The sequence below is a fragment of the Oryx dammah genome, unplaced genomic scaffold (assembly GCF_014754425.2).
Source record: "Oryx dammah isolate SB20612 unplaced genomic scaffold, SCBI_Odam_1.1 HiC_scaffold_4, whole genome shotgun sequence".
NCBI classification, from domain to species: Eukaryota; Metazoa; Chordata; class Mammalia; order Artiodactyla; family Bovidae; genus Oryx; species Oryx dammah.
In genome coordinates, this window is record NW_024070188.1 from 88229408 (window position 1) to 88253519 (window position 24112).

Genomic DNA, 24112 nt, shown 5'->3' on the forward strand with positions numbered 1-24112 from the left:
GGGACCCACTCTCCTTCTCCGGGGGACCCACTCTCCTTCTCCGGGGGTCTCTCTGACCCGGGGGTCGAACCCGCATCTCCGGCACTGGAGGTGGATTCATTACCGCTGAGCTACCGGGGAAGTCCACTTATCCACAGACCAGCAGAGCGAGAACCACGGGGAGCGGGGAGGAAGCTGCCCAGGCCACAGGACCCTGCAGCGTTCAAGATGCTCCGGGAAGCTGTGCTGACCAGAGAAACCATCCCCTTGATCTGGGACCAGTAACGGGACAGAGAACCACAAATGAGCCGGGATGCACTTAAAGCAAACAGCATGTAAGAGGAGGAGCTGGAGAGGCAGGTGTGAGGGTCCCGGAGACCAAGTCCCCAGACCAGGCCCAGACCAGCCGACCGCCACCCCCGAGGACCTGCCATCTTAGGGAAGGGAGCGCAGGGAGGAGAGGAGAAAAGCGGGATAAAACAGGAAAGTGGAGAGAAGTACGGGAGAAACAGAAGAAATGAACACAGCTCCGCCCGACCGGATGCTCAAGCTCCAGACAGACTGAGGTCTCCCCTCACTGGAGTGACTCCACGGGGCGGCCCCTGCAAGCACGCAGCCAGGGAGCAGGCACACAGGAGCACCCGGGCGTGAGCGAGGTCACGAGCAAGATCAAGTAACGGGACAGAGGGTGTCCGCTCTGCAGGACGGGACGCTCCAGCGAGGGAAGGTGGAAAGCCGAGCAGAAATAAAGGGGAGCGAGACTGGGCCCAAACGGAGATAAAATGAGAAAACTGACTGTTTTAGAAATCAGCCTCTCAGTTTCACATCAGATAAAATAAGAAGAGGCGGCAGAAAGGCTTACAAACGTCATGCATGCCTTTGAAAATCCATCACCCTAAGTGACCGGCCGGTTTGGCTCCCAAATAGGACCAGGCATCATTTTGAAAAGAGAGCCGTGGCCCCTCCCGGGGGCTCCTTCATGACGCAAGCTGGGGTACTTACTAGCAACGTCCCGTAGACTCTGGAGAAGGCTTGCCGCAGGCGGGAGAGCATGTCCCCTCTTGGGAAGGGAGGTCAGCTGTGCCGGGGAGCCACACAGCCTTCCCCTCAGGCATGTAGGCTCTGACTCCTCCACGTGGCACAGAGTGAACCTCCAAGAGACATTTGTAAACATTCAGGCCGGTTCTCAGCGGGCATTACCCCAAAGATGCGGGGAGGGTAGCGAGGGCATGGCCCTGCTTCCTCGGGGCATGGGTAAGTCAGAACTGCGTTTAGTAAGTGACTTAATCGAGCGCCCCGGGGTCATTTGCTTAATATAGGGCCTGCTCTTTCCACGGGGTGGCCAGCTCGCCAAGGCTGGCCACCTGCTCTGCTGCCAGCCTGTCCGTCCTGAGCGAGCCACTGGCGTGCAGGCAAGGGGGCGGGCAGCTTGGGGCGGGGGGCACTGGTCCCACGACCACGTCCAGTGTCCAGGTCCCTCCTCTCACCCGGGAGGCTGCAAAGTGGCCGCTAAGAAAGGGATTCTTAATGTCGCTGTTGATACTGTTTCTAGGCATCTTTTTCTTAGAGACGCTACTCGTTATTTTGAAACCGACCTCCTTGCACCCTGGGGAGTGCCTCCCCGGAAGAAATGTAACACGGCAAGGACTTAGCCAAGAGGCCACACAGCTCAACCACAAAGCCACGGAGGATTCCTTGTCCCTCGCGTCCAGGCTGCCCTCCTGAGTCTCCGAGAGCAGAGCCTCTCTCCAGATCTGTGGCTACAAGCATCTAATTGTTCACAAAGCGTCCCCAGCAGTTTTGTAACGATATGGTTTTAAAAAGCCCAAACCTACACCATTAGCATTGCACCCACCACCCTTGGACAGGATATGGTGGGCTAATTCAACCTCGCGGTGTTCTGTTTCCTGGTTAGCACAGCACATCCACCAATTTGGAATCTTAGCCACAGCCGCTGTGCTTTGCCAAGAACAGCTTAACCGGTGCTAGCAATTTCAGGAGAAAGCAGCGAAATAAAAGCAATTCAAGAGGGAGGGGACATATGTATACCTATGGCTGATTCCTGTTGATGTTTGGCAGAAACCAACACAATTCTTTAAAGCAATTATCCTTCAGTCAAAAAAAATAAAGAAATTTAAAAGAAACAATAAAGGAATTCATACAATAGCCCCTCCTGACTCCGTGATAAGGGATTTGTGTCACTCCCCTGGGTGTCTGCTTCCAGCCTTCCCCACCTGCTCTCTCCCAACCTTCCCTGGGAAGGCTACTGGTGGGAGCAGACTGGATTTCTTTCTTTAGGCCAAGCTGTGTGCCGTGTCGGGTCTAGCTCCCCCAGCAAGGATCGAACCTGCGCCCCCTGCATTGGGAGCACAGAGTCTTAACCACTGGATCATCGGGGGAGTCCCCAGATAGGCGTTTCAGAAACAGCTCTCTCTTTTCCTTCTCCTTAGGCCCACAGGGAGCTGCAGCGCCTAAGCTGTGCACTGAGAACGCCTCCTGGGAGCTACTTCCCTTGCAATCTGTCACCCTTCCCACTTCATAAGCCCTGGACGCGTCTGGCCTCAGGGCTCGTCCTCCTCAACACAGCGTCTCCCCCAGCCTCTGCTCGAAGGGACCTCTCCCGCCCCCTCCCTCATCAGCTTCCCGTCGACGACTCACGGAGTTTCCTGCAGCCACAGGCCCTTGGCTCTGTCTCCCCGATGCGCACGTCTCTGAATCTGCTAAAAGTCCATAGTCGCTTTCTAACCACAGCTCACCTCACCAAGCAAAATGGGCAAAGCCCTGTTATCACCCATGTTATCAGCCTCAGTTTACTGCCCTCGGAGCACCTATCCACAGGCAGATGTCATGGCTCTGCGTGTCGATTAAAACCCCCTTTGCCAATTACGTCACTGCAGGAATAACCAGACATTTTGAAGGTTGCTCAACTTCCTGTGCTATGCTGTGGGCCACGAGGTCGGGGCCACAGCTTTGTTTGGACTGACACCCTTATCCTGCACACAGGCTTCAATTCACGTGAACTGAGACCAATATTTATAAATTCAAAGACTGTAAGTATTAACTTCCTGAGGAAGTAAAGAACATGATTTTACCGAGTTGCGGACGGAACTCAGCAACTAGACCGCAGACAACACGCTCATCAGAGGCGCGGCCTCGGAGGGGAGTGAGTCTACCGTCAGAGCTAAAACAGGTCAACTCCGTGTCACAGGAGAAAGGATGTCCTCCGGAGGGGCCATCAGTCTCAGACTCCGTGTCAGGCACAACACAGCTTTTCTTCTCAACTATCCCCCTTAGTTGCTCAAAATTTCTTCATGGAAGAAACACAAAGAAGAAGAAAAAGTGACATGTGGCAGGGGAAATCAAAGAACCCGGGTTTTGCGTAGAAGGATACAAAGCTTATTTCCTGTGATTACAATTCAGAAAAGCTGGCAGCTTCTGACTTCTTTTCTGTAATCCAATTAACCTACAGCATACCTTTCTGCTTTAAGGTGTTAATTTTTTCCACTCAAGGAAAAACAAAAGGAGGATGAAATAAATTATGAGACTAGGAAATGCAACTGATTAAAAAATGGAAGAGCTTGGCATATCGTCCTCAGGGAACATTTGTTTTAGGGATCTACTTTCCATTCTTCTAACGGCTGTCTTCAGAAGAACTTTAATTCTGGATATTGTTTTCAGCTTTTGGAAGAATTTTGGCTCGTGTTTGTCACGATCGAGGAATCGGAAGTTAATTTTACCTAAGAGATGAGCGCTGCATCTGGAAAGAACCACATGCATCTCTCAAATAATTAGGGTAAACTCAACTGGATCATAAATAACAGACACAAACATCCCTCACACTTACAAGACCTTTAGCTAGAGGACTAGAGGAGCCAGAGCAGGTGTTGCTCACGCACAGTCTGCAGGCAGGGTGGGTCAAGGTCAGCTTCTCTTTGCAGAAGACCCGCGGTCAGCATCCCCCACCACCTGGCCTCTATAGACAAGCAAATGGCGTCTAGACAATTGCAAGCTGCTGTGGAACACAGCGGGCGTGCTGGGGGCACATGTTTATAAAATGCAGGTTCTGCGATGGAGCTGGGACTGATGACGCGGGAACACAGCATCAAAGCTGCAGTGGACCCGGGCAAACGTCGCCAGCACGCGGCGGTTCCAAGTCCCCACACTGGACACCGACGAGGGAGAGCAGGGCGGGACGCAGAGGCGCGCTCTTCTGACCCCATGCGGCATGCGGTCCCCCTTGGTCCTGTTCGGTCACGTGTTCAGTCGTGACAGCGTCTGCGTCACAGGGGCCTCCCGGATCTTTGTCAGAGGAAACGAGCGGAGACGGTCCAGCACGCCCGCCCCGAGGCCACCCACCTCTGTCCCCGCCTGCAAGGCCAGCCTCCCCACTCCAGCCCCCTGCTTGTCCACCAGGCTCCCGGTGCCTTTCTCTTCATTACAGTGAAGTTCCGTGCACACCGCAGCGTATTTCATGTTTTAGGAATTTAACACGTGTTTCTCCACACAAGGGTATCCTTACTAGGATTGACTTTGGGCGGAGGGCTGGTGAGGGGTTAGTGCTCTGGGCTTCCCAGGTGGCGCTAGTGGCAAAGAACCCGCCTGCCAGTGCAGGAGACAGCGAGATGCAGGTTCGATCCCTGGGTCGGGAAGATCCCCTGGAGGAGGGCGTGGCAGCCCACTCCAGCATTCTTGTCTGGAGAATCATGGACAGAGGAGCCTGGTGGGCTACAGTCCGTGGGGTCGCAGAAAGTCAGACACGCCTGAGTGACTGAGCACCTCTCGCTCTGGTTACAAAGATTCCAAGGTTTTGCGCATTCGATCCCAACACTCCATTTCCCCAAATCCTTGCTATTTTCAGCGGATGATTTTGCATGATTCAAGGTTTCTCAAGAACACGTGTAACTTTACAGAGACATAATCCATTCTGGAAAACTTCAAAGGCAAAATAGCTCATTGCATTCAGTGGCTCACTGACTCCAGCTATGCTGGTGGATGTATGGAGTTATAATTCTAGTGCCTAAAATATATTCACTTCTTAATAGTTCCTGTTTGTTACTAAAACTCTGAGGAGTTTGTAACAATTCACTTATCTAGACACTTAGGTGCAACCGCTACACTTCTGATGCACTGCTTAGCCCTTAGGAACAAACCTTTCTGCCTGAATGGGAGCCGCTTCAGTTTCCCCTGCAAGACCATCACCTCCGAAAACTGGGTATTCTGATCTTTTCTGGTCATTTCTCACTGTGTCTGATCACAGCTTCTGTTTCTGCTGTTCTATCCCGTTCCCCCTAGAACATCTAAAATCCTGAAGTTCACACTGGCTTCCCAGGGGTCCCTACCATCCGCTTTCACTGAGGTCAGAGTCTAGACTGAGCCAGGTCCTCCTCTGCAGCGTCTATGCAGCTTCCTATGCTGAGCCTCTGGAAAGCATGTCAGTGTGACTTAGGGCAGAGTCAGCACCTCTTACTGTGTCCTCTGCCCCAACAGTGGTGCCCAGCCAGCCGCGGAAGCCAAGAGCGAGCAGACACCCTTGACCTTCCCGGCCATCCCCCTGGCCCGCCCCGTCTATCACCAACCCCTACCAGTCTCCCTTTAAGCCATTCTCCAACAACTCAGCGCCCTTTGTCTCCACTGCCACCCACCCTCCTGACACAGGCTGCTGTCTCTAGGACGTGGGCCCCTGCAGAAACACCCTCACCGGACCCTCCAGATGCAGTGGCCAGAACCACCCCAAAGAAATGGCCCTCTGAGCACGTCACTGTTAGGGGACACACACTGACTTGAAGCCGCCCCCCTGGTCAGGCACCATGTCACCATCTGCATGAGCTGTTTTACGACAGGTCCTGGAAAGGAACACAGAATAAGCCTCCACCAACCAAAAGAGTTCACGAAAAGTCAAAAGGAGACAACACATGTCCGACCACCTCCCAGAATCCTCCTCTCCGGCATCCATCTTGGCTGAACAAGGCGTGCGCCACCAGAATGAGTGGCTGAAGACAACCCGGAAACTAATCCCATCACCATAAAACCTGAGACTGTGAGCCACGTGGCAGAGCAGTCCTCCTGGGTTCCCTCACTCTCCTGCTCTGCGCCCGGGCACCCTTTCCCAATAAAATCTCTTGCTTTGTAAGCACGTGTCTCCTTGGACAATTCATTTCCGAGTGTTAGACAAGAGCCCAGTTTCGGGCCCTGGAAGGGGTCCCCATTCCTGCACCACCCTCCACCTAAGCTCTTTCAGAAAACTCGGAGTGGAAGAAAACATCTTCCGTGTGGCCACATTCCCAAAACACTGAGCAGATTTCACACTTGGTGGAAAAACTTAAAATCAGAATCAAGCATTCTCATTAACATGACAACTGTTTAACAAAGGCCCTTACAACACAGTGAGACAAAAGGAGGGGGGAGGGTGGGGGGAAGGAGCTAGAGAGGGGAGGCGGGTAGAAAGGACATGAGTAGCAGACGGTTTGGAACGGGGAGGCTGAAAAAATTTGCAGATTCTTATGGGCAGATGACACGACCCTAACCACAGAAATTCCAATAGAACAGAAGGGCTTGAAACTAATGAAAGTCCAAAAAGATTGAGGGATATAAAATCTGCTTAAAAATCAATAGCCTTTTTCTATGCCTGCAATAAACAAAGTCTTTACCAAACTTATATGTCAAAATTTTATCACTTTTTTTGTGTCAGTAATCACATGATGTACTTATCCTACCTAATGTTATTTTACTTAATGTAAAAGACAGAAATCAATCAGGAAATAGAAAAATTATGAAAACAGTTTGGAGCAAGAGAAATCTACATGACTAGAAAGCATGACATTCTCATGAACTGAAGACAACCTCAACTCGCTAGATGTTCAAGTTGGTTTTAGAAAAGGCAGAGGAACCAGAGATCAAATTGCCAACATCCGCTGGATCATCGAAAAAGCAAAGGAGTTCCAGGAAAATATCTATTTCTGCTTTACTGACTATGTCAAAGCCTTTGACTGTGTGGATCACAATAAACTGTGGAAAATTCTGAAAGAGATGGGAACACCAGACCACCTGACCTGCCTCTTGAGAAACCTGTATGCAGGTCAGGAAGCAACAGTTAGAACTGGACATGGAACAACAGACTAGTTCCAAATAGGAAAGAGAGTACATCAAGGCTGTATATTGTCACCCTGCCTATTTAACTTATACGCAGAGTGTATCATGAGAAACGCTGAGGTGGAAGAAGCACAAGCTGGAATCAAGATTGCTGGGAGAAATATCAATAACCACAGATATGCAGATGACACCACTCTTATGGCAGAAAGTGAAGAGGAACTAAAAAGCCTCTTGATGAAAGTGAAAGAGGAGAGTGAAAAAGTTGGCTTAAAGCTCAACATTCAGAAAACTAAGATCATGGCATCCAGTCCCATCACTTCATGGGAAATAGATGGCAAACAGTGGAAACAGTGTCAGACTTTATTTTGGGGGGCTCCAAAATCACTGCAGATGGTGACTGCAGCCATGAAATTAAAAGATGCTTGCTCCTTGGAAGGAAAGTTATGACCAGCCTAGATAGCATATTCAAAAGCAGAGACATTACTTTGCCAACAAAGGTCTGTCTAGTCAAGGCTATAGTTTTTCCAGAGGTCATGTATGGATGTGAGAGTTGGATGGTGAAGAAGGCTGAGCGCCGAAGAATTGATGCTTTTGAACTGTGGTGTTGGAGAAGACTCTTGAGAGTCCATTGGACTGCAAGGAGATCCAACCAGTCCATTCTAAAGGAGATCCATCCTGGGTGTTCTTTGGAAGGACTGATGCTAAAGCTGAAACTCCAGTACTTTGGCCACCTCATGCAAAGAGTTGACTCACTGGAAAAGACTGATGCTGGAGGGGATTGGGGGCAGGAGGAGAAGGGGAAGACAGAGGATGAGATGGCTGGATGGCATCACTGACTCAATGGACATGAGTTTGAGTGAACTCTGGGAGTTGGTGGACAGGGAGGCCTGGCGTGCTGCGATTCATGGGGTTGCAGAGTCAGACACGACTGAGTGACTGAACTGAACTGAACTCAACTCACTATACAGAGAGTTTGGCATTTCTTGTCATGAGAAAAAATAAGGAAAGGAGAAACAAATTATGAAAAAAATAAAATAAGATAAGGAGATGTCACTTTACAACCATCATATAAAATTTTAAAGTGAAACTGCACCAAGAGTTGGTGAGCGCATAACTCATCACGGTCATGCACACGTCCCCATGTCACCAGGGCCTGTGAACTGGAGCTTATCAAGTGAGGGTGAGGTCCTCAGGGTGGGGTCCTGATGCAACAGGACTGGAGCCTCTTTCTGAATGTTTTCTTCCTCACTTGGCTCCGTTGGGTCCGAGCTGTAGCACCTGGGATCCTCACTGCGTCACGCGGGATCTTTCACCGTGGCTCACGGGCGCTCTCACTGTGGCCCACGGTTTCAGTGGCCGCAGCGCCCGGCCTTAGTTGCTCCCCGGCATGTGGGATCTCAGTTCCCCAACCAGGAATGGAACCCGTGTCCCCTGCATTGCAAGGTGAATTCTTAACCACTGGACCACGAGGGAATCCCTAGACTGGAGTCCTTCTTACAAGCAGAGAGACACAGGAGGAGGACGCCCATGTGATCACAGGGGCAGAGACCCCAGGGATGCCTGGAACACGGGGACAGAAGCTGGAGGACGCCGGGAAGATCCCCTCAGGAATCGGTGGCTCAGGAAGCTTGGACCTACCAACAACCTGACTTTGGACCTAAGCTCCAGAACTTCGAGACAATAAATTTCTTTTGTTTTAAGCCAATTTAAACAAATGTTTGTGAATATGGGGATAAATAAAGAACTTCATGCAGCTCTTCTGGTATACTGCTGTACCGTCTCTGGAGAACATTCTAGCAGTAAAGAAAGTTAAGCATTAGTACAACCTATGGGCCACCCACCCCATGCTGTGCCGCCTGAAGACCCTCCCCGAATGACTAAGGATAGGATACAGGGGCAAGGGGTTAACTGCTCAGGTAGGCGGAAGTGAAAGCAAAACCCTGTGACACCTACAGGTGGAAACGGACAGGGCACACACCTAAGAACAGAGGGCGCAGAAGAGTGTTCCCACGGGGAGCAGGCGGTCAGGTCAGGGGGAGAAACGGTGAAACGTGCTCACTCGTGTCTGACTCTTTGCAACCCCAGGGACTGTAGCCCACCAGGCTCCTCCATCCATGGGATTCTCCAGGCAAGGATACTGGACTGGATAGCCATTCCCTCCTCCAGGAGATCTTCAGGGATTGAACCTGGGTCTCCTGCATTGCAGGCAGATTCTGAGCCACCAGGGTCGTCCTGGGGAAATTGGGAAAATCACATCAAACCCAACAGTGGGCTTGTCTGGACCATCATGGGAGAGAGCCTTGACTGTAGTAGTGAAACTCTGCGTATGAAGTTCTGCAAAACAGCTGAAAGATTAACTGGCAATCTGTAGAATTATTGAAGGAGTGATGATAGCCATTCAAATGCCTACATTTAATTTAGGGATTGAGTATTGCTCAAAGTAGAACAAAGTCTAAGATATCTGCAACTAGTGTTCAGGAATAAGGAAATTATCCAGAAAAATTGAGGATAAAGGATGTTCAGGAAAGAGAATTAGTGGGAAAAGAGTAAGAAAACTAGGTCTTGACATCTATCATCTTATAAAATGTTTCCAACAAGCAGGCTGTGTCATCTCTTTATACAGATGGGGAGGTGACTTCTCTGAAACCAGAGGGCAGGACTGGAACCCAATTCTGTCTCACTCAGAGAGCTGCAGCTCAGGAAAAAGAGAGCAAGCAGTTTTCAAAATGCAGCATTATTCTTGATAAGGAAATGTTGATGATTTACTACAAAAAAGGTAGGAATAATTTCAGTGGAGTGGTAAGGGACAAACCTGGGTGATGGGTAAACTGTGATGAAGAGGTGACAGGAGAATTCAAATTATCTTGACTTACATTAAAGGTTAGTGAATGTCTGGGCACATTTAAAATGATGGAAAAATACAGAATAAATATGTTAACAGAAACAAGGCAACTAGAAAGACAAAAAAGAATCAAGTGGACTAAAGAATTATTTAATTATTATTATTGCTCATCATCTTTAAAGAAGAAAATTTTTCTTGCTAATGTTGCACAACCACAGAGGGAAAAAAGGACAATATTCCCTAGGGTAATTACATGCATTTACAGTTAAATTCATATTTAGTTCAGTAAAAATGTTTGTGTTCTTTATTGGATCTGGAAAAAAGCTAATTTAACTCAGTATTTTTTTTTTTGTCATGACTAATTCTGTTGGAAACATACAGGATTAAACTTGATATCAAATAACAGAGATGAATCACTTTTAAGAATAGTTACTTGGATTTTGGAATTCCCTGGTGGCTCAGATGGTAAAGCGTCTGCCTACAATAGCAAGAGACCTGGGTTCAATCCCTGAGTCAGGAAGATCCCCTTGAGAAGGAAATGGCACCCCACTCCAGTATTCTTGCCTGAAAAATCCCATGGACGGAGGAGCCTACTAGGCTACAGTCCATGGGGTCGCAAAGAGTCGGACACAACTGAGTGACTTCACTCACTCAGTTGGATTTTACACAGAAAATCTCCATCTCTCAAAAAGCTAAGCTGTACCCAGTAATCTCCTTTATTAGGATGCTGTAAATAGGATGTTAAAAAGATGTTGCTGCCAAGTTGCTTCAGTCGTGTCCGACTCTGTGCGACCCCAGAGACGGCAGCCCACCAGGCTCCCCCGTCCCTGGGATTCTCCAGGCAAGAACACTGGAGTGGGTTGCCATTTCCTTCTCCAATGCATGAAAGTGAAAAGTGAAAGTGAAGTCGCTCAGTCCTGTCCAACTCTTAGCGACCCTCCGTCCATGGGATTTTCCAGGCAAGAGTACTGGAGTGGGGTGCCACTAATGCTAAAAAAAATAGTTTCCATGTAAACAAAGACTCTCGCTCACAGCTCTTATTTTCCTGTCTTGCTGTTTGGCACAAAGCCGGAATACAGAAGATGTTGGGTGAGGTCCTATAGACGGAACATTGGAACATTCTCACTTGAAGTGCCACTGATCAGCTGTGTGCTCTGGGAAGCCAGGCAGACCTGTGCTGCTACCTGGCGAGAATACTGGAGTGGGTTGCCATTCCGCTTTCCAGGGGATCTTCCTGCCCCGGGGATTGAAACTGGGCGTCCTGCATCGCAGGCAGATTCTTTGCCATCTGAGCCACCAGGAAGGCCCTTGATTCAGTGATTACCAGCTGTTAATTTGCTCTACGATTTTATCATAAGGGCTTCCTTTCCAAAACAACAGAAATCGTTACATTTTCAACTTTCACTACAAATTGGAATAGGCGACTTTTGAACCGAAGTCCCCACCACTGATGTTCATAAGCAAGTAATGAAGACAGGATCAATGGCACCACCAAATTAAAATGTACTGAGTTCTGCAGCTTAAGCCAAGCTAATAATGTGGACAACTCGGAGAAATAAGAGACAGTCCTGAACCACTTTGTCTGCAGCCTTCATTGAGAAAAGGAGGGGCTGGGGTTACACATGTGGAAGCTGGCAGTCTGGACGGGGGTCTCCCCTGAACCTGCCACCTGGACGTCATCGAGCCGCATGAAGGCTGTCACCTCTTACTTAAACCTGGGCACAGATAAGACTCAGGCCTCCCTGGTTATCATCAGGGCACAATGGGCTGGCGCCTGTGGGGTGCCTGACAAGCTGGGTACAAGTGTGACAAAGCTCTACTTTCATTAAACGGAGGAGTCAGAACCATTCTCCTAGAGGCCGGGAATCAAGACGGGCATGTACTTGGCGATAAATACGCGGCAGAGAAGGGGAAGCTGCCTAAGACTGCTTTGTATTTTATCTCCAGCCACGTTTCCATTTCTAACCATGGCTATTCTTTACACCACCTTGTTCTCACGAAAGTAAGAATCTCAAATGAAACTTAAGAGCCTGATGTGCAGGTGGGTTAAGAGGGTAGGTAAACGTCAAAGAACAAAAGAGAGGAAAGGGTGACTCGAAGCCTGGCCCGCCGCTTGGTGAGCTGTGTGGAACCTTTCTGGTCCCCACCACCCCCTGGACGGACAGACGCACAGCAAGCCCTCTATCGTCCAGAACGGACTGAATCACCGTCCAGCAGCATTCAAGTAAACAGCTCAGTTTCTGCATCTGCCTCTGACTCATCACAGCTGAAAGCAAATTAGGGGTTAAAAAGGTCCACATCGTGCACACAACGACCCTGATTTTCCAAATGGAAGGATATCTTTAAACATTTGAGAGATCTTCAATTTTCATATACGCCATATTCTATATTTAACCAGATTTGACAGTGTAATGTTCAAAACACCCGTGGAATACTAATGAAATCAGTGCAACTTAACTTTAATCATGTTTATGTCTAAAATCACCATGACCACGCCATGCCTATTTCTCCCTTCCTTACCAATCTCTTGATTTACTGCTGTAAAGATACTCTGTTGGGACCATCATGGGCAAGCCAACTGAAAAATGTACAACTCGAATCTCTGAACACCTGAAAGATCCAGTCCAACTTTGCTTTTAATGTTCAGCCTTGTTTCAAATCTGGGGAATTAAAGGTAAGACTTTAGCCGTAATCCCTGAGGCTTGCTGGGGCTTTCAATCAGCAGTAAGGGACAGATGTCCTGAGACACCGGCCTCAGCACTGTGGTTGTTCCCCCAACAGCACATACTTTGTTCTGTTCTCTTCATACACATGCTTGTAAAACAACATGAACATAGCCTCGAGTGAGGGTGCGTGTGTGTGTGTGCGTGCACGCACAGTCACACACAGCCTCGAGTGAGTGTGCGTGTGTGTGTGTGCGTGCACGCACAGTCACACACAGTCTTGAGTGCGTGTGTGTGTGCCGCATAGTCACACACAGTCTTGAGTGCGTGTGTGTGTGTGTGCATGCATGCGCGCACAGTCACACACAGTCTCCAGTGAGTGTGCGTGTGCGTGTGTGTGTGCGTGCACGCAGTCACACACAGCCTCGAGTGAGTGTGCGTGTGTGTGTGTGCGTGCACGCACAGTCACACACAGTCTTGAGTGCGTGTGTGTGTGCATGCACAGTCACACACAGTCTTGAGTGCGTGTGTGTGTGTGTGTGCGTGCATGCGCGCACAGTCACACACAGTCTCCAGTGAGTGTGCGTGTGCGCGCGTGCACACAGTCACACACAGTCTCGAGTGAGTGTGCGTGTGTGTGTGTGCGTGCACGCACAGTCACACACAGTCTTGAGTGCGTGTGTGTGTGCATGCACAGTCACACACAGTCTTGAGTGCGTGTGTGTGTGTGTGTGCGTGCATGCGCGCACAGTCACACACAGTCTCCAGTGAGTGTACGTGTGTGTGTGCGCGCACACAGTCACACACAGTCTCGAGTGAGTGTACGTGTGTGTGTGTGTGTGCGTGCACACGGTCACACACAGTCTCGAGTGTGTGTGTGTGTGTGCATGCGTGCGCACACGCAGTCACACACAGTCTCGAGTGAGTGTGTGTGTGTGTGTGTGCGTGTGTGCACAGTCACAGTCTCGAGTGGGTGTGTATGTGCGTGTGTGTGTGCGTGCACGGTCACACACAGTCTCGAGTGAGTGTGCGTGTGTGCATGTGTGTGTGTGTGTGCACACGCACAGTCACACACAGTCGTCTCTTTACCACTTCCTGGAAGTACATGCACTCCGTCTTAGACTTCCAGGAAGACTGAACACGTGTTCTTGTCTCTTTTCCTCCCATCTGTTTTTATTACTCACTCAGTCGGATCTGACTCTGCGACCCCAGGGACTGCAGCCCCCCAGGCTCCTCTGTCCATGGGATTCTCCAGGCGGGAACACTGGAGCGGGTTGCCATTCCCTTCTCCAGGGGATCTTCCCAACTCAGGGATCGAACCCGAGTCTCCTGCATCGCAGGCGGACTCTTCACCACGTGAGCCTCCAGGAAGCCCATTGGGAAGAAAAGCATCAGTCACATGGTCACACATGTGCACATGCAAAGAAAGGGATCAGTGCGTGAATAAATGTAGAGAAAAGAAATAACTGGGATTTAAAACAGAAAAGCAACAGAGGCAATCCGTGAGGAAACAGCTGTGTTTTTTAAAGGGACGATAAAATTGACAAACCTCTGGCAACACCACAAAAAATAAGAGAAGGGAACACACGGATGACTAATACTGGGAATGAAAGAGGGACATCACTACAGACCCTGTAGGCAGGGAAAGAGTAACTGGCGGATCCCAGGGACAACTCGCAGACACAGACTGGACAGCCCCCAAAGGCCCAGGAGGCTCAAGGAGGAGGCCTCAGGTCACCAGTGCAGGGAATTCTGGGCCCCAGGCACCTGAGTGTGGTCTAGAAGGGAGGGTGCACATGCCTAGGAAAGGGCAAGGCCAGCCAGCAGAGTCTGGACGGGCCTCCCAGCAGCCAGCACCAGAGGGGCCTCCTCTTGTCTAGGCCTGAAGACTGTACTGATGGAAGACATTTCTCATGCTGTTCCGAGGGGATGACCATGAGTCAGAAGACAAGGAAGACGACCAGGTACTTGGGGCCAGACTTAACACCATCATGTAGGTTTACATGCAGCTTTGCAGATACACCATTCATTATTTCAGTTCAGTTCAGTTCAGTTGCTCAGTCCTGTCCAACTCTTTGCAACCCCACGGACTGCAGCACACCAGGCCTCCCTGTCCATCACCAACTCCCAGAGCCTACTCAAACTCATGGCAATCAAGTCAGTGATGCCATCCAACCATCTCATCTTCTGTCCTCCCCTCCTCCTCCCACCTTCAATCTTTCCCAGCATCAGGATCTTTTCCAATGAGTCAGTTCTTCACATCAGGTGGCCAAACTATTGGAGTTTCAGCATCCATCCTTCCAGTGAATATTGAGGACTGACTTCCTTTACGATTGACTGATTGGATCTCATTGCAGTTCAACAGACTCTGAAGAGTCTTCTTCAAAAGCAGCAATTCTTTGGCACTCAGCTTTCTTTATAGTCCAACTCTCACATCCATACATGACTACTGGAAAAACCATAGCTTTGACTAGACAGACCTTTGTTGGCAAAGTAATGTCTCTGCTTTTTAATATGCTGTCTAGGTTGGACGTAGCTTTTCTTCCAAGGAGCAAGCGTCTTTTAATTTCATAGCTGCAATCACCATTTGCAGTGATTTTGGAGACCCCCAAAATTAAGTCACTCACTGTTTCCCCATCTATTTGCCATGAACTGATGGGACTGGATGCCATGATCTTAGTTTTCAGAATGTTGAGTTTTAAGCCAGCTTTTCACTCTCCTCTTTCACTTTCATCAAGAGGCTCTTTAGTTCTTTTCTTTCTGCCATAAGGGTGGTGTCATCTGCATATCTGAGGTTATTGAGATTTCTCCCGGCAATCTTGATCCCAGCTTGTGCTTCATCCAGACCAGGGTTTCTTATGATGTACTCTGTATATAAGTTAAATAAGCAGGGTGACAATATACAGGCTTGATGTACTCCTTTCCCGATTTGGAATGAGTCTGTTGTTCCATGTCCAGTTCTAACTCTTGCTTCTTGACCTGCATACAGATTTCTCAGGAGGCAGATCAGGTGTTCTGGTATTCCCATTTCTTTCAGAATTTTCCAGTTTATTGTGATCCACACAGTCAAAGGCTTTGACATAGTCAATAAAGCAGAAACAGATGTTTTCCTGGAACTCCCTTGCTTTTTTTTGATGATCCAACAGATGTTGGCAATTTGATCTCTGGTTTCTCTGCCTTTTCTAAATCCAGCTTGAATATCTGGAAGTTCACAGTTCACATACTGTTGAAGCCTGGCATGGAGAATTTTGAGCATTACTTTACTAGTGTGTGAGATGAGTGCAATTGTGTGGTAGTTTGAGCATTCTTTGGCATTGCTTTTCTTTGGGATTGGAATGAAAACTGACCTTTTCCAGTCCTGTGGCCACTGCTGAGTTTTCCAGATTTACTGGCATACTGAGCACAGCACTTTCACAGCATCATCTTTTAGGATTTGAAATAGCTCAGTTGGAATTCCATCACTTCCACTAGCTTCGTTCGTAGTGATGCTTCCTAAGGCCCACTTGACTTCACATTCCAGGATGTCTGGCTCTAGGTGAGTGATCACACCATCATGATTATCTGGGTTGTGAAGATCTTTTTTGTACAGATCCTCTGTGTATTCTTGCCACCTCTTCTTAATATCTTCTGCTTCTGTTAGGTCCATATCATTTCTGTCCTTTATTGAGCCCATCTTTGCATGAAATGTTCCCTTGGTATCTCTAATTTTCTTGAAGAGATCTCTAGTCTTCCCCATTCTATTGTTTTCCTCTATTTCCTTGCATTGATCACTGAGGAAGGCTTTCTTATCTCTCCTTGCTATGCTTTAGAACTCTGCATTCAAATGAGTATATCTTTCCTTTTCTCCTTTGCCTTTAGCTTCTCTTCTTTTCTCTTTTCAGCTATGTGTAAGGCCTCCTCAGGCAACCATTTTGCCTCTTCGCATTTCTTTTTCTTGGGGATGGTCTTGACCCGTCTCCTGTACAAGGTCACGAACCTCCATCCATAGTTCTTCAGGCTCTCTGTCTATCATTTGGAGTCTATTTGTCACTCCCACTGTATAATCCTAAGGGATTTGATTTAGGTCATACCTGAATGGTCTAGTGGCTTTCCCTACTAGAAAACCAGTTCATTATTGGTAAGCATTTATGGATCTTTGCAGGAGCTGGGCTGCCACGGTCTGGCGGTAGAAAGAGACCCTAGAGGGACCAGAGGAGCAGCCTGCAGGACTAGCGTGAGCTCCACGAACCCTGGGGAGGCCCCTGCTGCCCCGCCTCCAGCTCCGTGTGGGCCCACCAAGGTCTCGGCTGTGCTGCGTCCTGCGTGTCGGGAAAAGTGCTGTAGCCAGAAGGCTCTGCCTTCCCAACTGCTCATCCTATACGCTGTCCTGTTCCCGTGGATGGACAAACATCACTTGATTGGCTACTAACACATAAAGTTTATCCCGAGTTCCTTTTTATTGGTAAAGAAGCCATCTCACCAGGGTGATCAGAACACACAACCGGCAAGTTTGGGAGCACGCCGTCTGAGACCTTCACCTGGAGGTATCTCTGTAACAGCTGTTTGCATTTAATTATTCACTCCTCTGCCCTCAGGGGGGAGTCCAGGTGCTGCTGGGAAGGGGGAGGGCCCCCTGCGAATGAGGTCTGGAGTTGTGACAGCTTGTTTAGAAATTAAGCCAAAAACCACGGGAACAGATCAAGAAAACGAGTCACAAAATCACTAGAAACGGTCTGTTTCCGAAACTGGATCACTGGCCATGTTCTCCAGGGCTCATTCCCAGATTTAGTTTCTGATGAGCTTCCGTCCTTTCCCTGAGCTCTCGACCATCACATCTCGCTGCAGACACTCCGCCTCGCCACCTCCACTTCCCTACCACTGCCTTCTATTCACCACCCTGGTCTCAGGATAAGCGCTCTTTCTTTTCAAAGTGTAGGAACCCTGTACCCACAGACTGACTTTGTGGCCAGTTGGGTTCCTATAAATCAGAAGAACACAACAAGAGGACGTAAGTGAGAGAGCTTTTAAAAAATCATACTTGACTGAATGAAGAGAAAAATACATAAGGGATACTGAAAGTAACGAAAGAGAAGGTTTTATGAAAAATTGGTGCAATCTGTACAGATTGATTGTACAAGAAAAATCCAGAAAACAGCGACTGCCTTTTGCTCTGTTCTTTTAAATAACCGATGTCTAGAAATCTGGGTCACAGCCCTGGGCAGAAATATGAAAACATTCATGCATGATATGTAGAAACAAAGAACAGGGATATCCAGGCGGCTGAAAACACAGGAACGGACGGCAAGGCGCAGACTCGAGACTATTTCCGACCCAACGAGTCATTTGTTCAGATTCACTACAGTAGCAAGCGAAAACCACGACACCGACTTCACGAAAGATTCAGAGTGAAACCAGAGGCAGAAAACAAATGCGACTTCCCTGTGACATCCAGGAGATCAGTTCTGGCCACGTTACTTGTGCCGGTGACGAGTGTCACGGTGCGATGCTCTGAACACAGAGGCACTTGGCCAGTTGGTTAGCACGTCCGTCACAGCCAAGCAGTCCCCACGTCCTCTTGGTGTTTCTACCAGGTCACTCCGATGTCACTACATTAACCCCATCCCTGCGGCCGTCACCCAGTCCTGAGCCTCATCACGCCCTCCTGCCTCAGCCCCGCCTGAGCTGGTCTGAGCCTGCCTCTTCCTCCCGGCGTCTCAAGAGCCCTAATGAGCTATTGTCCCGATAGCAGCCATGCTCCTGATATCCTTTCTTCCCGACCCGTCCAGTCATTCCAGCCCCGCATGGCCACACAGGTTATCCCCAGCCTCCTGCAGGGGCGGGTGTCGGGGGGGGGCTGTACTCAAGTTCTGTTTGTGTGTCACTGGCTTGAAACACAGATGCACACTTTGGACTGTGTTTGGTTCTTTGATAAATCACAGAAAAGCCTTTGACTCAGAGCTGAGCCCTGCACTCCAGGACCAGGTCTCGAGAAGACACAGCCATGAGATGGAGGCTGGAGGACGAGAAAGAGACTGTGGGTCCCCTTGCGTCCCCAAAATGTATGCTACCATCCCAGCCTCCAGAACCTCCGAGCGTGACCTGCCTCGGAAAGAGGGTCTCTGCAGTTGTAAGCAGTTAGGATGAGGTCAATAGAGGTTGTCATCCGAAAGGACTGGTGTCCTCATAAGACGAGAAGACAGAGATGCACAGAGAAAAGGTCAACACAGAAAGTGGGGTGATGCGACTGCAAGCCAGGGGCACCAAGCAGAAGCTGAGAGAAAAGCACAGAAGAGACTCTTCTCCAGAGCTCTCAGCAGAACCAGCTCTGTGATACTCATACTTGTGGCCTCAGGCTCGTGTCTGTTGCTGTTCAGTTCTAAGTCATGTCCGACTCTTTGCGACCCCATGGACTGCAAGCTGCCAGGCTTCGCTGTGCTTTACTATCTCCTAGAATTTGAACAAACTCGACGGACACGTGTTTGATCAAGCTCCAGGAGTTGGTGATGGTCAGGGAAGCCTGGCGTGCTGCAGTCCATGGGGTCACAAAGGGTCAGACACGACTAAGTGACTGAACTGAACTGAACATGTCCATTGAGTCGGTGATGCCATCCAACCATCGCATCCTCTGTCGTCCCCTTCTCCTCCTGCCTTCAGTCTTTTCCAGCATCAGGGTCTTTTCCAATTAGTTGGCTCTTCACATCAGGTGGCCAAAGTATTAGAGTTTCAGCTTCAACGTCAATCCCTCCAATGAATATTTAGGGTTGATCTCCTTTAGGATTGACTAGTTTAATCTCCTTGCGGTCCAAGGGACCCTCAAGAGTCTTGTCCAACACCACAGTTCAAAAGCAGCAATTCAGGCCTGTGAGAGAATCAATTTCTGCTAAGTCACCTAGCCTGTAGTTCTTCATGACGCCAGACCCAGGACGCTATTAGCTGTACCTGGGCAAATTTTTGTCAAAAGGCACAATTTGACTTCAGCACCAAGCATGGAGCCCCATGTTCCAGACTGTTCTGCAAGGTCAGAGGGCCCAGGCCTTCCCCTGCCCTGGGCAGGCGTGCAGCGGCCACCCCCCACCTGGCCTTGAGTCCTGCCACGTGCTTCTCTGGCTGTGGTTCCAGCTGAGGGACACGGCGACATGAACACAAAACCACATCAACACAGCAGCTCCTGAGGAGCCCCCGAGGGACCTCCACGTGGGGACAGCGAGAAGCCGGCAGCAGGGACTCTCAGGAGGGGGTGGCTGTGAGCAGACCCCTACCCACCCTCCTCAGTGCCTGCACCCCACCCGTGCTCAGGTAATCTGGCAGGACTCTGCTTCCGGAGGGGGGCGTTGGGGCATGAGACACTCCTGGCCCATAGCCCTGCCCCTGGCACACCTTCGGGTGGGCACAAGAGCTCGGTCCAGGGAGCCCCACAGCCCCACCAGCTGCCTCTTATTAATTAAAGGAGAATGGGGGAGGTCGTCATTGTTGTTTAGTCACTAAGTAATGTCTGACTCTTTGCAACCCCCATGGACTGTAGTCCACCAGGCTCCTCTGTCTGTGGGATTTCCCAGGGAAGAATGCTGGAGTGGGTTGCCATTTCCTTCTCCAGGGGATCTTCTTGACTCAGAAACTGAACCCACATCTCCTGCTTGGCAAGTGGGAAGCCCAGGTGGTTCAGTGGTAAAGAGTTTGCCTGTAATGGCAGGAGACACGGAGACATGGGTTTGATCCTTGGGTCGGGAAGATCCCCTGGAGAAGGGAATGGCACCCCACTCCAGTGATCTTGCCTGGAAAATCCCATGGACAGAGGAGCCTGGTGGGCTACAGTCCACGAGGTCGCAAAGAGTCGGACACAACCAAGTGCACACACACACATGAGTTTAGGATCTAAGTGATATTTGTGGTCAGAGCAAAAAGCAAAGGTTATAATAATAAGTGACTGGAGAGGAACAGGTCAGCAGTTTGGAAAAATTAGTTAAATCCCCAGGATACAACTCACAATCTAAAATGCCAGAAAAATGTCAACCAGAATACTAAAATAAAACAAGAGTGAACATTTATGTCATCTTTTGATGAATACAGACTTTAAAATGAAATCAAGACTAACTGTAAACTTTAGGGTATCAAAACACCATAGCTAAAATTGAAACTGCAAAAAATTTCATAGCATGCATAACAAAGGGTTAATATGCCATCTAAGGAGTTTGTGCAAATTAGTCAGAGAACAATGAACCTGTTTACAAGCTGAGAAGGGCCCAGTGAGTGGGAGGGACAGAAATGGGTAGATGGACAAAGTCTGGGAGGAGAGACCAGGGGCACAAACGTGGAAGTTCAAGAAGAGGGAGGGGGAGGGGTGGGCGTGGGAGACACAGAACGTATCTCTGTAAGTTCCAGAAGGTCCCAGTGGTGCAAACTCTCATCCTGGAACAGCCCCCAGACGTTCCATCAGCACAGCTTCTCGTAACCAACCTGTACTTGGGGCAGGTGCATTCGACAGATTTTTCACTGAGGATGGTTTTATTGGGCATTTTTCTACAAAGACAGAAACAGCTTTGTTGAGTCTACCTTCACTTCCCCTTAAAGAGCTTCCTTAGTTACAGGCACAAAGGGAACCAGTGAAGATTGTATCTGCCAGGGGCTGCCAGTCTGCGGGCAGACAGCAGTTATCACAGGCTGGCCTCGGGAGGAAGTCATGGCCGGATGGTTCCTTAGAGAACAGAACGCAGTCTTATTTGTCAGGCTGGACTCCAGTTTACAAGAGGATATCTAAACCAACTCATCAGGAGACGCTAAAAGCCTTTGAAAATAATTTTCCCTTTAAGAAAACTAAGCATTCCGTGTTCTTTTGAATAGTTAACAATCTTAGGACTGTATCAAAATCTAAACCATACATGCAGCTGCTGCTGCTGCTAAGTCACCTCAGTCGTGTCCGACTCTGTGCGACCCCATAGACAGCAGCCCACCAGGCTCCCCCGTCCCTGGGGTTCTCCAGGCAAGATCACTGGAGTGGGGTGCCATTTCCTTCTCCAAATCACACATACTGATTTTTTAATCCTACAGTAAAATATCTGAAAATACAAGACGAAAGAGTTTGGACATACGTTCCTTTTTAAAAGGTCACAAAACATGGATTAATGAGTATGTGTTTCCAAGAAAGTAGCTAACAGATATTTCAACACAAACGTAACTCAGAATCTCACCCACTGTTGTAAGACATCTTCACCCTCTCACACACACAGGCAGCGTGAACTTGGCAAACACCGTGAGATCAGTTATGTCTCAATAACTGACCTTTGGTTTATGAAAAATGAGATCCTAATATTTCTAGACACACTGAAGAGTCCTTTGGCTTGTACATAAAAAAACTGGTTAGAGGGGTGAATAAAAGGTTAGCCAGGTTAAAAGTCCAGTCGTTAGATTTTTTTCCTTACTTCTATGTATGTCTGTATGTGCATATGTGTATTGATAAATAATTGTACATTCGAAAGTTACTAAGAATTGTGGGAACCCCAAAACTGAGAACTGCCTAATAACCACAGGGATGAAACCCTCAACGTTTCCCCCAAGGCTGACTCTGAGAGTCAGTGGAGTATGGCAGCAGGTGGCAGCCTTCCTGCAGCGGGCAGATGGTAAATCCTGCAGAAGCCACACGGCCTCTGGCACGGTCACTCAGCTCTGTCACTGCTGGGGGAAAACCGCCACGGACAGACAACAGGTACACTAGTGAGCGAAGCTGGGTTCTAATAATGCTTTACCTGTGGTCGCTGGAATTTGAATTTCACATTATTTTATGGGTCATGAAATAGTCTTTTTACTTTTTCCCCAACCATGTAAAAATGTAAAACTCTTTTGTTAATTTAAAGACCACACAGACAGGTGGTGGGCCGTGGCGCCTCCATCCCTTGAGGACCAGCAAAGGATGAGAATTTCAGTGATGAAACTGAGAATGGACGGCGGCCAACCTGTGCGAGCAACTCCAGGGAGACCAAGCGCAGGGTCCTGTCCCTCCTGCAGAGAGTGCAGCCCTTCCCCACCCCGCGCCCCTCTGCTCTGCTCTGGGGTGGCCTCCAGCGCTGGCCCCTTTCTGGTTAGGTCTTCGTTCTTTCTGATCCCTCTCTGACACCTCCTAAAATGGCCCCAGGCACTCTCAGAGCCTTCTTCCTTCTCTAAACGGCACGTGACCAGAATGGAGGTGACCTTCGACATCAGGGAGAACCTTGAGCAAGTCTGTGTTTGTTTCAGTGTCAACTATCTGCTGTCTCGCTCTGCCTTCTTCCCATCGATACCCTCACTTGAACAACACGTTGTCTCATTTCCTCGTGTATTACTTCTGTTTTGAAAGGTTTTCTTAAACCCCACAATAGATATTCTGGATCTAGTCCACTGATCGATAATATATTGTTAAATATATCAGATGAAGAAATGATCAAATGATGCATCTCAAAATCTGCTCCCTTATCCTCAAAACACTCACTAAGGAGCAGATGGCCAACAGGTACATGAAAATATGCTCAACATAGCTAATCAAGGAAATACAAATCAAAACCACAATGAGATGTCACCTCACATCTGTTAGAATGGCCACCGTCAAAAAGAACACAAGTAACAAGGGTCAGTGAGGATGCGGAGAAAGAGAACCCGTGTATACTGCTAGAGCACGTGTGTACTGGCACGGCCACCGTGGGATACAGAACGAGCCTTCCTCAAAACACTGGAGGCAGAATTACCAGCACATGACCTAGCAATCCCAGCCCGGGCAAATACCTGGGAAAAACAAAAACACTCATTTGAAAAGACGCAGGCATCCCGATGTTCATAGCAATTATTTACAGCTGCCTGGATATGGAAGCAGCCTAAGTATCCATCAACAGATGACTGGGTTTTAAAAATGTGGAATATATACCCAATGGAATTATACTCAGCCATAAAAAATGAGACTTTGTCATTTGCAACAACATGGGTAGATTTGGAGGGCCAGTATGCTAAGTGAAATAAGTCAGATAGAGAAAGACAAATACTGTTTGTACCACATATGTGGGGTCTAAAAAATACAACAAGCTAGTGACTATAACAAAAAGAAGCAGACTCACAGATACAGGGATCAAACTGGTGGTTACCAGCGGGATGAGGAGAGCAGGGAGGCGCAGCATAGGGGCAGCAGACTAGGGCAAACGATCATGGGTAAGATACACACGGGGAATACAGCCGATATTTATAAGAGATATAACTGGGGCAAACCTTTAAAAATTGTGAATCTCCATATTGCACACCTATAACTTACGTAATTATTGTACATCAAGTATACTTCACAAAAGGGCAAAAAAGAAAGGAAAAAACACTCGTCAAAGAAGAGACCATCAATCTTACCGCTTTTCAGATTGGTCAGTAATTTCAAAGGAGCATAATTATCAACCTTCCGTTCTTCTCAATAAACATCGTCCTCGTAACGCTGACTGGGCCGAACCTAGGAGATCTGAAGATGTGTGCTCACACTATAATTTGGAAATTCTGCATACCCACACTCACCTAGGGTCTGCACAAGGGAATTCATGTCAAACGTCTGAACTTTCTGACA

At 48.7% G+C, this 24112-nt stretch overlaps 1 protein-coding gene across 2 annotated transcripts in view; it reads right to left on the reverse strand.

The window, feature by feature from the left end:
• The window catches only part of RPS6KA2 (ribosomal protein S6 kinase A2), a 275569-nt gene that overhangs the window by 216178 nt on the left and 35279 nt on the right, over positions 1–24112 (reverse strand). The window contains exon 1 of one of the 2 annotated variants that reach the window (XM_040239179.1): positions 982–1208. The exons of the other annotated variant lie outside the window; for it this stretch is intronic. Within the exon in view, the coding sequence (XP_040095113.1) occupies positions 982–1032 (51 nt within the window). The 5' untranslated portion in view covers positions 1033–1208. Of the gene's footprint in view, positions 1–981; positions 1209–24112 lie in introns of those variants that run through there. 2 annotated transcript variants of the gene reach the window in all.